Source organism: Bactrocera latifrons, unplaced genomic scaffold (genome assembly GCF_001853355.1).
Source record: "Bactrocera latifrons isolate USDA-ARS-PBARC rearing strain unplaced genomic scaffold, ASM185335v1 scaffold_8, whole genome shotgun sequence".
NCBI lineage: Eukaryota > Metazoa > Arthropoda > Insecta > Diptera > Tephritidae > Bactrocera > Bactrocera latifrons.
The window spans coordinates 2,074,024-2,091,737 of NW_017537489.1; the positions used below are offsets into that span (position 1 = coordinate 2,074,024).

Below are 17,714 nucleotides of genomic sequence, written 5' to 3' on the forward strand. Positions count from 1 at the left end.
TTATCTTGTGCTTTCTTTAGTGGATCTTTGGGGAAGAGTGGTACTTCGGGATATTTCTCGTCCAGATATTCAGCAATTATTAGTGACTCAATTAAGGCTGGACTGTTTTCCTCTTTGGGTAGCTGAAGTGCCGGGACTTTACCCAATGGACTGAATTCTGTAAGCCATTCTGGTTTTTCGGTAAGATTAATAAATATGGCGTGATACGGTATGTTTTTGGCGTTTAGAACTAAGTGAGCACGATGAGCGTATGGGCAGAAGCGCATGGAGAACAAGCGAAGAATGCCATCGTCGGGTAATGTGGGTTTTGGTGAGCCTAAATGGTAATTTTAAAAGTTATTAGTCATAATTCACAATTTCTATAATGAGTAGTTCCAAAAATTATGTGTTGTTTTAGTAACATTTAACTAAAATTGAACGTTGTTATGCACACACAAACATGGAAAATAGTAAAGAAGTAATCAAAACACTGAACACATACATACAAATATTACAACTACCAGTCACTTATTCCATTTTGATATCTTCGAATTTCATCGAAGCAAAATTATACTAACCTTTAGCTAAATGTCTGCCACCGCTCATTGTATATATTATCGCTTTAAAAGTTCGAGAAATTATGATTAATTCTGGAAAACCCTCTTCGATTGTTTAATCTGCAACTGAGCAATATTAGCTCAACAACAAGTTTATATAAACAACGAACGGTTCCTGTGTTGCTTGTTTGTATTCATTCGATATGCTTTGAGTTCATTTCAAACACATGTTTTAATACGTCATTCGCGAAAGCTTCCTTTTTATAGTCACTTCCGTATGTTTGACGCTTAAAGCTCTTTCCTGTAATGACATATTATATATTTGGTTAGCGGAAAGAAGTGGCTCGGCGTAAAAATTGAATATTGTGATTTTAAACTTAATTTAAAATTTTAGTGAATAAACTAGAGGCTTTACAAATTCTTATTTTAATGAAAGTATAAAATATTTGCAATTGAATTCGCATTCAAAGGAAGTTAACAAAGCGTTTGGATCACGGTTTTTAGGAATGAGGAAGTTGTGAAATCGACGCTGAATACTGCTGACATCGTTACAGGAAACAAGAAAACTAAGGTACATTTGTTTTTTCTAGGTAAAATATATATTTCAAATCAAAACTGAGGCTCTACAGCATGAAAGTTTCCGATGTGGCTGCTGACTTAGAAGTGTAAAATAGAGTATTAGTAGTTGTCTTCGGTTCGTCATGACTCTGCTCGCTATCCTGACGTGCAACAACAATTTTTTTAGTAGAATTCGTACAAGAAAGTACCTGAATACTTACTGAAGCTCTATAACCGATAAGTCCAGTGCCACCAGGTTTGTTTTACACATTTTGGACCAGCTTTTCCATTGAGAATGGCTCAAATGACAAATTGTTGTTACAAATTAAAATAATACATTGTTTGTCCCGAAAGTAATAGGACTGAGTCGATTAAAAAAAAATATTGAATCAATCGTTAAAGAATTATAAAACTTTCAAAATATTCTTCAGAGTCGATGCAGCGCGATTTCCAAGCATTGAAGGAGTCATGGAAGGCATTCTCCGGAATAACCTTGAGAGCCAAGGTGCATGCTGTTTGGCTCCGCTTTCATCGGCTTTTTCAGGCCAGGAAAGAAAAAAGTCCGGGCCACATCTGGGTTTTCTGCTTAGATTTACAACACTCTAAAATATGCCACACTGTTTGGTTTAAAACCATTTTGAAGAAAATTTTAATTTGGTCCAGCCTTGAGTTTGAACGAAATCCGAATTGGTTGTTTATATAAAGGGTGATCCATTTCAAGGTTCCCTACTTTTTTAAAGACAAATACTACAGAATCCTCAAATTTTTTGGCATTTAGTTTTTGCACATTATCTTTCAAATGTTGGCCGCGGATCCGTCCCAGATGGTCAGTCTGTTGAGTCCAATTTTCGATGTCTCGTTCGAGCATTTCGACTGTTAACTGTACATTTTCCCACAGCTAAAAGTCTAACGGTATCATATAACATGATTTTGATAACGGTCGCCATTGACGTTGTTCAGATCGAAGCACTATTTAATACTTCTGTTGGTAATATGGCATAAGAAAGAGAGAGAGAGAGAGAGAGAGAGAGAGAGAGAGAGAGAGAGAGAGAAGAGGACCACATGAGATATAGATCAGTCTTAGATACTACGACCTTAAATTAACCTCTAATAGATTAGCGATAACTGGATGCAACAGTTAATGACAAGTAGAAAACAAGAAAAAACTTTAACTTCGGCTGCACCGAGGCTAATATACCCTACACAGGTGCATTTCTTTTAGTAACTATGTGCTCAGTTTATATGAAAACTATATGCTATGGTCATTCGATCTGAGCAATTTTTTCGGAGAATACATTATTTCCTTAAGCAGTAATCCACGTCAAATTTCGTTACCACATCGAATGTGAGAGTTTTCCATACAAGAACTTGATTCCGATCATTCAGTTTGTATGACAGCTATATTGTATAGTGGCCCGATATCGGCAGTTCCGACAAAGGAGCAGCTTCTTGAAGAGAAAATGACGTTTGAAAAATTTTAAAACGATAACTTCAAAACTGAGGGACTAGTTCGTATATATACAGACAGACGGACGGACAGACAGACAGACGGACATGGCTAAATCGACTCAACTCAACATACTGATTATTTATATTTATACTTTATAGGGTCTCCGACGCTTCCTTCTGGGTGTTACAAACTTAATATACCCTGTTCAGGGTATAAAAAGTAGGGTGAGCTTCGGCCCGAAATAAGTTTTTACTAGGTTACAAGAAATAAATTTATTGATAATATCTTTGACTTTCGTGTATTACTAGTATGTACATTCATTCAATGATGAGGCCTATACAAGCATATCAAAATCGTGAACATTTCCCCGGCGCGCTTTCGCAAATTTGGCATAAGTTTCACCATCCAAATAATGACCTTTCACTGCTGGATCGCTTACCATCAAATCACGCCATGCAATCTAGAACGAGTTAAAATATATAATATTTCATATAAATTCAATGCCTTGAAAATATAAATTTAGCTTACTAATTTGTTGAAGCGTTCTTTATCCAATTCAAATTTCCCTGGCAGCAAGTGTTTCAACATTTCCGTACGCTCGAACCATGGCCAAATCATATAGTCCAACATGCCGGGTTTGTCGCCACCAAAGTAAGGTGTACCACGAGAGCTTAACTCCTTCTCGAAAATATCTAAACCCTTAGAGACTTCAGTTAGTGCATCGGGTCCCGCTTCAGTATCAGCGTGAAACATTTTGTACGTTGCACTAGTCACCGCGTTGAATCTCTCGATAAGTATCTTATCTTGTGCTTTCTTTAGTGGATCTTTGGGGAAGAGTGGTACTTCGGGATATTTCTCATCAAGATATTCAGCAATTATTAGTGACTCAATTAAGGATGGATTGCCTTCCTCTTTGGGTAACTGTAATGCCGGCACTTTACCCAGTGGGCTGACTTCGGTAAGCCATTCTGGTTTCTCGGTAAGATTGATATATATAGTGTGATATGGTATGTTTTTGGCGTTTAGCACTAAGTGAGTACGATGAGCATATGGGCAGAAGCGCATGGAAAACAAACGAAGAACCCCATCGTCGATTAATGCAGGTTTTGGTGATCCTGGAAAAAGTGGTAATAACAATAGCAATTAATAATATTCACAATTTCAACAATCAGTGAAAAGTTAAAGTTATATCTTGTTATACGCTGAATAGGTATTGAAGAGGGTTTCTTAAATTTGTCACATCTATTTCTTCCCAAAAAGCAGCTGATTTGACGGAACCGCCGATATTGGACTAATATAATATATAACTACTAAGCAAACTGAAGGATCAAAATAAAGTTCTTGTATGGAAAACTTTTTTCACGTCTTCTACAAGGTGTGCGCCAAAGTAAACAGGACTTTTTGAATCTAGCGCCAACCTATATGTCGACTGGTGCGTTAGAATTTGCTATCTTTATCGATTGTCCAGTGAGTTTTCATGACATTTCAATGATTGGAAGTGAACTTATTGCGTTTTAAGTGTCAGTATGTTTGTGTTAGGGGTGCGAAAATGAGCTTCGAACCAAGAGCCAACATTAAATTTTGTTTTAAAATTGGTAGAACTTTTACCGAAACGTTTCAATTGGTGAAAGAATTTTATGGCGATGATTGCCTATCCCGTAGCAGAGTGCACGAGTGGTTTCAACGTTTTCAAAGTGGTCATGAGGACATAAATGAGGATCAACATGTGGGCCAATCAAAACCTGTGATCACCGGAAATTCATGGAAATGGAACAATCTCCAAAACATCGATTTATCGCATTTTGACTGAACATTTGGGCTTACGAAAGGTGTGTGCACAAATGGACTGACGACCAAACATTGCTCAGAATCCAATATTCGAAGAACGATTATTTGACCAAAAATCACATTTTAACCATTAACCACACCCCGTATTCAGCTGATATGGCACCATGCGACTTTTTCCTTTTCGGAAAAATGCATTTGCCCATGAAAGGAAAGCGTTATGCAGACGTAGAGGCAATTCAAAAGGCTTGCACCGGCATACTGGCGCCTATACCGGCCAACGAGCTAAAACACTGGACCGTGCAAAAAGCTGTATTGAAGCAGAATTAGACTATTTTGAATAAAATAAATAAATTGATTTTGCCAAAAAAACATTTGTTCTGTTTTTTAAGTCCTGTGTACTGTGGAATGCACCTTGTATTATTATGCAAAGCTCTTTCAAATCTGCGAAGAAATTGTTCAGATTGAAGCACTATCGCATATTTGTTGCTGATAAAAAAAGCTGACCGATCAAAGTCAAGTGATACTTCGTGTGTAAACTTGTATATATGTATGTGAGGGGTATAGCTTCATTGCAACCGAAGTTTAGCTTTTGTTTTTGGCTTTGATTAAATTACCTAAAATTATATGTTGTGACGCTCATACATATGTATATAAACAAATGAAAAATATAATGCATACCGACATCAAAATAGTCTAAATTCAAGTACCTGTCACTAATAAAATTTCAATTTTAAGATAAGAGTTTAAGTGGTAGCTTTTTTCTTCTCCACTTCTGATATCGGCGAATTTGATCAAATTTGCTATGAACACGCATGACATTGTACTTGAATTACATTTTGCCAATTTTTGATGAAATTTAGGAATTTTTAATCAAGCGCCACTCACTGACCTTCAAATATTGCAGCTTACACTGGAACAACTGAACACTTTTCCGGATGAAAAATATATGTATATTTATGTATAAGAAACTTGCTTAAACCACTCACTCACTCGCATCTAATTATACCAGAGAACGTTGAATTAGGCTGTGTTCACACAAGAATTTTTTTGCTGTTAATTATCGGAAAATTCTCTTGCTGCCGTTGATTGCGTTTACACGAGCGACATGTGTCCGCCGAATAATTATTTTATATCAATTTCTGAAATTTTTGGATGTTCATGGATGCTCAAAAATATTTTCGATTAGCTAATTTTTTATACATATTCAATTTTTTGTAAAATATGCATTTTCCATAATTTGTACACATTTGCTTATTACATACCAAAAAATATATAACACTATACAAATTTAGGAATATATCGCATATATTCTTTTAAAGCAACACACAATTTTAACTATGTGTCTTTTTTTTTACAAAAATTTATAAAATTAGAAAAAAAAATATATTTTCACTAAAAAATTAAAATATTTTTTTAAGGGGATTGATTTTTTTTTAAAGAATATGTTGATTTCTTTTTTAATTTATTGGAGAAATTTGTTAAATTTTTTTTAAATATTTAGACTAACCTTTAGCTAAATGTCTACCACCACTCATTATATTATATATTTTATTAAGTTATAACTGGTTTGGTAAATGACTATTAATTTTTAGAAAGTTCGCGTTATTGCTTAGACCGCAACTGACCAATACTAACTATATGTTTTAAACGTAAATTTTATACATTTTTTGCAAACTGGTCTCGCTGTGACTTATGTGCATTCATTCGCTATGCTTTGCGTTCATTCCGATTTTTTTTTATTTGTTGTTAGGTTTATACGAACATATACATATTTTAGTTCGCCATTAACGAAAGCTTCCTTTTTCTAATCACTACTATAACTTTGATGCTTAAAGCTCTTCTTCAGTGGCATTTTTTTGGTTGCTGTTGCTGGAAAGAAGTGGCTCGTTGACTAGAAAAATATTTTTTTTTTTATTTGAACTTAAAAAATACACAAACAGCTTAATAAATACATCTTTAGTTTGCAAACAAGATTCGATGGTTTGAAAATGTAAAATATTTACATTTGATTTCATATTTCAAGGAAATTAATAACATGAATACCAAAATTTGAAAAGTTCACGGTGTAGCAAAGCTTTTGGATCGAGGTTTTTACGAATGAGGAAATAAAGGAAATGTTAGAAAAACACAGGGTACCAAAATGTACCAAAAATTCCAAATTGAAAAATATTATTTGTTTTTTTTTTTTATAAAAATAATTATTTGATATAAAGCTGAAGTAATAAATTATCTACTTAACTAAATATTGGTGTGTGATATATCGCTGTGGCACTCACTGCATTCGGCTCTAACACACAGAAAAGTGACGAACTAAATTTAGTGTAAACTTCGGTATCTATAATATAAAGTTGTGGAACTGAACCTGCACACCATTGACATCATCGTTGAATACAAAAATAGGTATGTATTTCCTATATACACAGATTTTATATTTACTCTTGAAGAAAGCGATCCAACAATGAAAATTTGTGATGTGTGAAACAAGGTTTTAGAGGCTCATACATGGATATTCGACTCTGCCGTTGATTTGGCTGGTGGACCACGTTTCATATAAGATTTCCCCATCTGTCAAAATCAGATGGAAAGCGACTTCGTACTTCAATCTCCTGACTTCAATTCAAATGAAAACCAATATTCTTGTTTTTTTTTTGTCCGAAAAGTAATAGGACTGAGTCGATTAAAAAAATTTATTGAAATAATCGTTACAATTCTTTAAAAACTTTTAAAACAAGCTCCTTTTGCGTCGATGTAGCGCTGCCAGCGCGATTTCCAAGCATTGCAGGCGTCACGGAAGGCATTCTCCGGAATATTCTTGAGAGCCGAGTTGCATTCTGCTTGGATCCGCACTGTGGTATCAAAATGTTTGCCTTTCATCGTCGTTCTCAGACAAGGAAACCAAAAAAAGTCCGGGGGCCACATCTGGGCTGTAATGCGGCTGCGGAAGTATTGGGATGTCGACCTGTTCACAAGAAAGGTAGGTGTTGTCGTGGTGCAACTTCCAAACGCCTGCGATGTCTTGTCGAACCCGATTGACTCTTCGTTTGAGTTTGAGTCTCTTGAGAACTTCCACGTTAAACTTTGCGGTGCCGGTTTGTCTAGTAGGAACAAATTCATGGTGGACGATATCTTTGATGTCAAAAAAGTCAATGAGCATAGTTTTTACATTCGATTTGCTCATTCATCAGCGACCTCTTCCCGGCTCGCCAAAACAGGCCTGGTGCTACCGAAACACACCACTTCTTGCTAAAGCAACAGAATTTAATCGCGTACCTCTGCTCGAACGAACGCTGAATTTTCGGCTTGGACCACTCACAGGAACACGCCGTGAGAAAATGTTTATCCTGACTCGCTAGGTGCTCGAAGACAGCTGCCAGTCGGTGTGCGTACGCTCCGGAAGAAAATCAGTCCTATTCCTTTCCGGACAAACCCTATATAGCAATATTTACAATAATCAGTTTGAAAAAATTTCATAAATCGAAGTTTGAAATCCTCATTAGTATTGAACTCGAAAGTTCGGATTTTATTCACATAAACAACACAGAAAGTGAAAATAATTCAAAATATAAATTTTTCAAACACGTTTTATTATTGATTTATTTCTTATGTCATTGTCAGCACTACAAAACTCATATGTTAGATTTGGGCACGTGACTATATGCACACCCAAATTGTGACTCATTTATTATCTCGCATTGCTTTCACTTCAAGGCAATAATCACGGTTTGATTGATTTATTTTACCTTTAATTTTATTTATGCATTAAATGGTACGTATTGTGTATATTATATGATGCGTTAAACTTATTTGACACACGAAAAAACTTTAGCTTTTAAGTAAGTGCACGTTGGCGTATGAGTAATCTTTAATATCGGTGTAAATCAAGTGTGAATTATCGACAGCTCATTTGAGTTGTATGCGTAATTAGTAGTTTAAATATTCCTAGCAGCAACTAGTGTTTAAATATGATCTTTTTCATTTTCGGATGAGTCAAAATAATTTTGTGTCAAATATGCATGAAACGAATGGGTTAAAAAGTGGTTAAAAAGGAATTAAGGATTTATATACTTAAAAGCTTCTTAATTTAAAATGAAGTAAGTGCGAAGCAAATAAATTTATATAGCTATTATGTTTATTGGACTATTTAATTTTTGTGCATTACAACTTTTAATTGAAAACCTCAATTTTCCGGATAAAGTGGATCTCAATTAGAAAATAAATTAAATCCATTTTGTTTTTTTTTTCCTTTGATTTTCTGAGTTATTTTTCCTAAGAAATGCATAATTCTTTTATTTATCAAAAAGATCTCTAAGCAGAAAAAACGGACCGAGTTTAAAAAAAGCAGATATTCTGAGGGGAGAGTTTCTGATTAAATATTCTAGTCCTTTTTCCATATTACGTCTAAATAAGGTGGAAAATACATATTTTAAATAACGAAAATTAAAGTGTGCTTGAGACAGTTAATTTCAGTTAAGTTAAGTTAAGCTAATTTTACTATACACCAAAATTCATGAAACAATTTTTTTTTGCACAAGGTTAAAATAAAAAAAACCAAAAGTTTGGAAGAAAGGTGTTAAAACAAAAGATGCAGATTTTTATACTGTTTTAATTGTATTTAACTTGCATAGGACTTATGTTTGTTTTTATAAATCGCATTTTCCCCCTAAAAACTCAAATATTTCGTTTCTTTTACTTTCCAACCTTAGATTGACAAAAGCAAGCGGTGTATCTTGGAATAAAAAAATAGTTGGGGTTTGCTTCGTAAGGGTACTAGAGTATACGTAAATGTAAGGTCCAACTTTGCAAATGTTACCAAAAATAAAATATTTAGACTTATCTCCACTGTATTTTTTTGCGACTGATCGATGCGCACCTCTTTTTGGGCCCTTGCAACTTCGAGGTAAATACCAGTAGAAATGAAGGAGAAGATTTGCAGACTAACTTACAGACTTAAGTATAGGAAGACAAACTACCTAGATCTGCTGAATGTGAAAAAACTGAAATCTACTAAATGAAAAAAGACTGCGTTTTATATATTCAAAATCTATCATTACAGAGTCTGGGTTGTCCTCTAATGAATTGTTTGGGCTTTATACTATGAGTGTGGATTTAGAGATAAGACATCGAATTGATCAGGTATTGTATAGTAAACCAAAAATTTGAAGTATTAGTTATGACACACGAAAATTGACCCAGAGTAAACTAGTTATTGGCTTCACTCTGTCTCAATTTCTGTAACAAATTTTCGATGACCACTTTGATATAACAAACTAATAGGGTTAGATTTCATAACCGGTCAGCTTTCTCAAGAGAGAGTCCTCAGATACTTAATATCTTGTTAAAATAGAGCAAAATTGCTGATGGGAATATTTCTAAACTGTTCAAAGTAGCCACGTTATGTTTCCTGTATATTAACTTTGCCATGGAGTTCGTCTCTCTGTCTATGTATACGCGTACAGAACTAGTCTCTCAGTTAAAATACGATGGCGAAGAACTGATTTTTTTGTAGAACATTGTTGAATGAATATGGAATATGGTGTCCGACGACTAGAATTTAAGTGTGCTCTGCTCAATCCACAAAAAGGGAAACGACATAATTTATGCCAACTACCGTGGCAGAAGCCTCCTCAACATCGAATTTAAGGTTCTATCGAACGTACTTTGTGAAAATTTAAAGCCCACCGTCAACAAACTGATTGGATCTTGTCAGTGTGGCTTTAAACCTGGAAAATCAACAACTGACAGTTATTCAAGACCCGTGAAAAGCGGATCGCCACACACCACCTCCTCGTGGAATTCAAAGCTGCTTTTGACAGCACGCCTTTATGCCGCGATGTCTGAATTTGGCATCCCCGCAAAACATTGGGCAATGCCAAAAGCTCTGTCACGATCGGGACGGACCTCCAAGCCGTTTCATACCAAACGAGGTTTCAGATAAGACAACTCTCTTTTGTACGCCTTCTTCAATCTACTTCTGGAGAAAACAATATGTAGTTGCAGATCTGAATAGATAAGGTACAATCTTCTGCTAGCTTACACAGCTGACATTGATATCATTGACCTCAACAACCGCACCGTTAGTTCTGCTGGATAAGGAAGTGAGGCAAATTGGTCTGGTAGTGAACGAGGGCAAGACGAAGTATCTTCTGTCATCAAACAAACAGTTGTCGTTTATAATTTCTTCTATCTTGGAACTAGTATTAACAGAAACCACAATGTCATCCTGAGTAAGCACTTGAGAAGTAAAGTCTTTTCTCGACGAACAAATACCAAACTCATCAAAGAACTCATTATCCCCGTTCAGCTATATAGAGCAGGGGTGTGGATGATGACAACATCTAAGTCGGCGTTACGAGTTTTCGAGAGAAACGTTCTGTTGAAGATTTATGGTCCTCTGCACATTGACCACGGCGAATATCGCATTCGATGGAACGATGAGCTCTATGAGATATATGTACTATATGACGACATTGACATAGTTCAGCGAATTAAAAGACAGCGCCTACGCTGACTAGGTCATGTTGTCCGAATGGACGAAAACACTCCAGCTCTGAAAGTATTCGACGCTGTACCCGCCGGCGGAAGCAGAGGAAGAGGAAGACCTCCACTCCGTTGGAAGGAACAGGTGGAGAACGACCTGGCTACGCTTGGAATATCTAATTGGCGCCACGTAGCGAAAAGAAGAAACGACTGGCGCGCTGTTGTTAACTCGGCTATAATTGCGTAAGCGGTGTCTACTCCAATTCAGAAGAAGAAGAAGAAGAAAGCAGCGCTACAATTCTCGAAAATCTTTTTTAAGTTCGAACCATTATATAGCTGTTATACAAACTGATTGATAATAATCAAACTCTCTTCGATAGAACTAAAGTAGACATTTTTCTTATTTCCCCAAATATATATTTATTTATTTTCAACACTGAGAAGTACAAAATGGTTAACCCTTTAAGCGTACGAGCACATATACATGTCGACAGCCTCACTGATATCGACGATCAAACAGTGTCCAACAGCTCAGCAGTGTTGAGAGATTACGCCAACGCAGTAACGCCGACGATGAAATGTCACCGGACGCTTTCTAGCATTTCAGAAAGAATAAGAATGGGATCTAGTGCACAAAAAAAAAAAAAAAAAAAAAAAAAAAAAAAAAAAAAAAAAAAAAAAAAAAAAAATGGRAAAAAAAAAAAAAAAAAAAAAAAAAAAAAAAACGGTGTCTGCAAAAAGAAGAAAAACATTATAAGGTGTACTTATAGGTTTAAGTAGTAATACGCTTTTGAAACAACAGCAAAAGAATTAAGAATATCGGAAATGAATAAGAATTAAGCAGACAAAGTGTGGTTGAATGGTTGGCTCCGTCGTGGTGCGTGTGTGGGCGCGACATTACTAAGCAAATCAGGGCGCCGCGTCTTAAGAGTGCTGGATTTTGAACGCGGCTTTGAGCTTGAACGTGTTTTTGTCGTGGAAAAATATATACAATTAATAGTTGAATTAAAAATTAATGCCTACGCGCCGATACGGACAATTTACATACATTTGTGGCTACTTATAAGCAAACAGATGGTGTTAATAGTGTGGTTATGTACGTGTATTTTTTGTTGTATTTATAGGAGATTATGAATTTAAAGTGATTACTGGAAAAAATGAAATAAAACTTCGCATAATTTGCTATGACTCAGGGGTTGCAAAATAATACATTCAGGCTATTTGACATGGAATGGACATAATGTTCTTAAATTGAGCACCACCAGCCTTCTTAGTGGAATTAAAGAAAATATTTATTTTTAAAACCCTGCATGGGTGTATAAAGAAACTCCGCATTTGTAGGAACCACCGATATTGGATCATTATAGCAGATAGTTGTCATACAAACCGTTCGAGCAAAATTAAGTTCTTGTATGAAAAACTTTTTATTTGACAAGATATCTTCACGAAATTTGGCACAGATTATTCCCAAGGCAGCGCTAAAACTTCTAAATAAATTCTACAGATCGAATCACTACAGCATATAGTTGTCATACAAATCGACCGCTCCAAATCAATTTCTTGTACGAAAAACTTGTCTATATATGAAGATATCTTGATGAAATTTAACACAAATTATTGTAATAAATAGAGATCTAATCTCTGAAGAGCTTAATCAAATCGAACCACTATAATATTGGATAGTCGATAAAGTCTTTTCATATTATGTCAATAGACATCATCACATTGCACCATACCATATAGTGTTGAAAAGTGAGATTTTAGGCTTCATATAACGAAAAAAAAAATTGAATTCGTGGAAGTTGAAAAAAGTTACAGCTGGCTTTGTATAAAAAAGGGAAGAATACCAAGCAAGCCACCAATGAAATTTGTGAAGTTTACGGAGACGATGCCATAGCAGTTCGTGTAGCACAACAATGGTTTGCTCGCTACCGTTCTGGGAATTTCGATGTGAAGGATGCACTTCGCTCTCGTCGACCTATCGTTAAAAAAGTCGATGAAATTATGGAAAATATAGATCAGGACCGTCACATAAGTAGATATGATATCGCTAAGGTACTTAACATTCATCATCAAATGGTTTTGAACCAGTTAAAAAAGGCTGGCTAGAAAAAAAAGAAGCTCGATGTTTGGGTACCACATAAATCGTCTGCGAAAGATTTAATGAACCGGATTAACTGTGATTCTTTACTGATACTAAATGAAATCGAACCATTTCTGAAGCGAATGGTAACAGAAGACGGAAAGTGTATCAAATGCGATAATAATGTGTGAAAAAGATAATGGTCCAAGCGTGGTGAAGCTCAACAAATGGTTATGCTGAGTGTTTGATGGGATTGGAAAGGAATCATCCACCGTGAGCTGCTCCAGCACGGTCAAACGATTAATTCTACATTTTACTGTCCACAACTGATGAGATTGAAGCAGGCAATTGGAATAAAACGGTCAGAACTGATCAAAAGAAAGAGCTTCGTCTTCCATTAGGATAACGCTAGACTACACACATCTTTGGGCCTCGAAAAGCTTGGTTGAGTAATTTCGGATGCATTTAATTTAACTCTGACCTTGTAGCATCGGCCTACCATTTGTTTCGGTCAATGCAGAACTTCCTTAGTGGAGTGAAGTTGACTTCAAGAGAGGTCTGTGAAAATTAATTGTGGCAGTTTTTCGCCGAGAAACCAGAAAAGTTTTATACTGATGGAATAATATCTCTAGCGGAAAAATGCCAAAAAGGGGTCGACCAAAATGGTACATATTTGTTTCATTAAAGCTCATTATAAATAAAAAAAAAAAAAAATAATTTGAAGTTTGATTAGCAATACGAAAAGACTTTTTCGACTACCCAATATATAGCTGCTCACAAAATGATCTATTAAAATCAAGTTAAAGATTTGTTTATATCCTTATGTAATATAAGAAATGCGGGTGTGAAGGGTATTTTAGCTTTGATGCAAAAGAAGTTAACGGTTTTTCTTGTTCCTAATACATTTGACATTCAAGTGACACCGAGGTCTTAAAATGAACAGTTTAAGCCGTTTTGGTAGAATTAAAGTAAAAATTTACTTTTTTATTTTATTATTAGTTTTTTTGTTACATTACAATCAAACTTTTTATTAGTGTCTTGCAATGCCTCTCTCTGCTGCACTAAATGTTGTTGAATTTAATTTTTTTGTAGTTTTTTGTTTTTGTGAATGAGTTTTAGATGGCGTTTTCTTGCGCATTCAATTCAATTCAATAAATTTTATTGTATTTGTGATTGTTCTGATCAGTTTATTATCGCTCAATTGTGTTGTGGTCTTTGTTTTATGGGGTTACGCGCCTCATATATGTTGTTGTTGTTCGTGCTTTTTGTGTTTTTTTTCGATGGAGTTCAAGGTTATGGGTTGAGCACTCTTTTCTACCAAAATGTTGGCTTAATTTATGAATTCGTGATTTTTTCCAACGGCAAGTTCCCTGATTCAACTGAAGTTTACGTGAGTTTCAGTATGACACCTACACATACATACATACATATGTACACTCGCATAGTGAGTCGCCTAATTAACATGCAAGCGGCATTTGTTTGTTTGTTCTCACTTTTACTCGATCAATTTGATTGACTGCACGAAATTCATGATTGCATGGAAAATCTGTAGGCAAAAAGAAAAAAACCAAATAACAACAAAAACGTTATTACAATTTATTCGTCACTTGAACTTTTTTCGCCTCAAAGAAACTACATACTTCTATATGTACATATATGTATTTATACATGCACATATGTTGCGACACATATGCCTATGTACGTATGTATATGCTGAGCGTAGGCGAATGACCTCTTTAGAAAACCTCACGCATATTTAAAATTTGTTGATATTGGTTATAAAGAACATATATAGGTAATAATATACGTTTGACTACCCCTGCAGGAAAATGTAGTAGTAACAACTAATTCGACTACAAGTAGTTGAAAGGTATCAATTACTTCTTTACTCCTCTTTTTTGTAGGTCAAAGCTTGTTTGTTGTTTTTGCAGTTGCTGCAAATTTATCCCGAATACGTTGGAGGAATGGCAGTCTGTTTTATACGATATTCACTAATGTTGCTTAGCTATGGCTTTGAAGTCATTGATCGCTTTGAACATATGACCGGTTAAAAAAGACCGACGTCATTTTGTTAAATCTCATGACATTTTTTGCTGTTTACATCGTGTTGGCGAATGATAATCATAACCCCTACATTGAAATAACGTCCGCGTTCTTTAATAACTTGATGCTGGAGAAATCGTCGTTCTTAGAGATCGATTTTGATTATTATAAAAAAAAATATCCATGCACTTCGCTTGCGGACTAGTAGTTTTGTATTAAATGCTTGTGGAACTAGGCATTTCCATAGAATTTGGAGAAATAAACACAAAGAAATCGGACGGGGATTAGATTTTTGTTGTCTTCTATGCTTTCGCAGAAAAATCTCCTTGGAACTCTCTTGGCCTTGTTTATTTCCGCTTTGTATATTGCAAGTCTTGTCTTATACAGCGCTCAGTCGTCATCGCCGCTTTCGTGGGCTTTATTGAGCAGTCTTTTACTTAAAGATCCGACTTGGGATAGTCCACCAATGGCTGACTTTCTGTGTTTTCAGGGAAATAAGATTTCAAGAGTGGTGTGGAAGACCTCGACATACTCAATCGCGATGAATGTGTACTCTGAATCGTAACCTGGAGTGACGGGAAGAGGTGAGTGAAGATTCCAATCCGTGTTTATAAAGCTCCTAAAAGGTTTATTAGCTGTATGCACTCCGTCCAACGAACCTATGAAAAGAGAAGGAGGTGTCGTTAAGAATCCTTTAGTCTGAGATAAAACATCTTTTGAGGTTAAGGTGAGGTCAAGGACTTCGTACCTGTTCACAGTTACCAAACGGGATGGTATTAAACATAAACTTTACGAAAAATGTCCACTCATGCTATTCACTGATCATAATAGGCAGGCTAAAGTTATTAAAACCAAATCTTTTCACCGGTTCCAAGTCTCTCGACAACAAAAAAATTGAGAAAGAGATATGTCACGTTACGATTTTTCATTTTCTGTTTATACCTTGAACAATATCTCCTGTTCTATGTTTGCCACGATGTTTGTAGCACCCAAAAGTCTATTTGCCTGCCCGACTGTCTGTTCATCCGTCTGCCTGTATATGCGTGTAACAGTCCGTCAGTTTTGTACTTGCTTTCCTAAGACCTTATTCGTTATTTAGGCGGAAGTAGCATTATACAACTCAGAGATTATCCAAGTTACACCCGACTTTGTGTTTTTTCCGTCTCCGTCTTCCTTCTGATGTAACAGCCTAAGCTGTTGTTTGCTTCAGATTTCATTTCTTTCATGGCGTCCTAAATTTACTCAACGCTAATTTCCTGAAGCAAGTACTCACAGTTCGGAATTAAAAAAAAAAAGTCACTGGGAGTTAATCCGAATAAGGCTGAATGATGATTGTTGAACGATGATTGATACGAAAGACTGAAAATGTTAGCTAAATATGGCTATAGACCATATTAGAACATAGTCTATTGCTAGATTAGTGAACTTTAAACTATATTTCTTACATTTTTTTAAATGGACAAGAAAATTGTGCACGGCCAATTTTTACGATCTAAGGAAGTCAAAGAAGTTCACAAAAAAACTTTGCTATTTTTTAATTTTTTTTTCGACCAACTTCGGTGAAATGGTGTTTGGTAAACTCTTCATACAATTAATAAATTATATGTGTACGAATTACATTAATTCATTTCGCCATTTGAAAAATATGCAAAGTCAAGGTCGCTCAGCATGACGCCAATCAATTAATTAGCAAATCAGCAGCTGACTAATTTAAGTGTCAAAGCAATGGATAATTAAATACTTTTCAAACTCCAAACTTAAACAAATTAGTTTTATGTAAATTTTTACAGTTATTATTAGCAGAGCATTTCTCAATTGAAAGCTTAACTGCAGCAACTGAATGGACCTTATAGATATATGTATTGTTGCCGCTGGGAAGGCATTTGAAATTCAGAAGCTGACTTCTTTAGATTTCAATACAAAATAGAGCTTTGTTCTGCAGATTTTAATTTAATTTGGTGAGTTTTTTTATGCAAAACTGTTTAGGGGCATGGAGAAAGTTCGATGACTTTCTAGGAAATGAGCACGCCAAGTTGTTGCAGATGCCTTGCCTTTTCGGCAATAACTAATTTTAGTTGGAGACACACGATTTAGTTGACAGCGCGGCTGAAAGAAGCGATGCTATCGGGGTTTCTTCTTAGTTTTGTTTTATAAATTGATGTCCATGATAACTATGGCTTTGTTGTTTTTTTTTGTTTTTTGTTTTTTGTTTTTCGTTTGTTTATGTGACAATTCTCTTTTGGTCATCGCCTTAATGCAATGTTTTACCTAATAAATTAAAGTGTGTATTCTTTAACGGCTTTCTTCTTTATGTTGTGTGTATGTTTGCCTAATTCTTTATTTACTAAATCAAACTAATCGCTTCGAATAAAACAAAAACTTAAATGAGATATTTAAAAGTATTGTTTACTGAACAGTGCATGCCATAACGTCTCATGTTGTTGTTTTGCGCAGTACGAAAAATTATCCAAGCTATTACAGAAGCTTTTGTTGTTATTGTATACTAATTTAAAAAAAAAACAATGTTATTGTAAACATTTTTTAATTTGCTATTGCTGTTCTTATTGTTTGCACATTACAAAAATGTTAATTTATTTAAGCGATTTCTGTTTATGGTTTTTGTTATTGTGTTTTTATATATTGGCATTATTAAGTTGTATTTTTATTTTTTCCTTAAAATTTTAAAATATTTTTATTATTATTTTGCAGAAATTAAATGAGAAGAATTGTTGGTACACTGAAGTTTTAATTTTACAATTATTTCCAGCGCTGGTTAGGT

The 17,714-nt window shown here is 35.1% G+C and overlaps 2 protein-coding genes across 3 annotated transcripts in view; both read right to left on the reverse strand.

Moving 5' to 3' along the window:
* The window catches only part of LOC108976763 (pyrimidodiazepine synthase-like), a gene marked incomplete in the record, with an annotated part of 1,241 nt that extends 505 nt beyond the window's left edge, over positions 1 to 736 (reverse strand). Inside the window, 2 exon segments of the mRNA XM_018946048.1 lie at positions 1 to 316; positions 558 to 736. Coding sequence (XP_018801593.1) covers positions 1 to 316; positions 558 to 585 — 344 coding nt within the window.
* Positions 737 to 2,786: 2,050 nt separating this feature from the next.
* On the reverse strand, positions 2,787 to 5,952 carry LOC108976761 (pyrimidodiazepine synthase-like). Of its 2 annotated transcripts, none has more exons than XM_018946046.1 (3): positions 5,840 to 5,952; positions 3,073 to 3,659; positions 2,787 to 3,004 (listed from the first exon to the last, which is right to left on the reverse strand). In XM_018946046.1, the coding sequence occupies exons 1-3, from the start codon at positions 5,865 to 5,867 to the stop codon at positions 2,879 to 2,881; spliced, it is 741 nt and encodes a 246-aa protein (XP_018801591.1). In that variant the 5' UTR covers positions 5,868 to 5,952; the 3' UTR covers positions 2,787 to 2,878. The 2 variants fall into 2 exon arrangements, with proteins under 2 accessions (XP_018801591.1, XP_018801590.1); XM_018946045.1 differs by lacking the exon at positions 5,840 to 5,952 and adding an exon at positions 5,040 to 5,194.
* Positions 5,953 to 17,714: the final 11,762 nt, after the last annotated feature.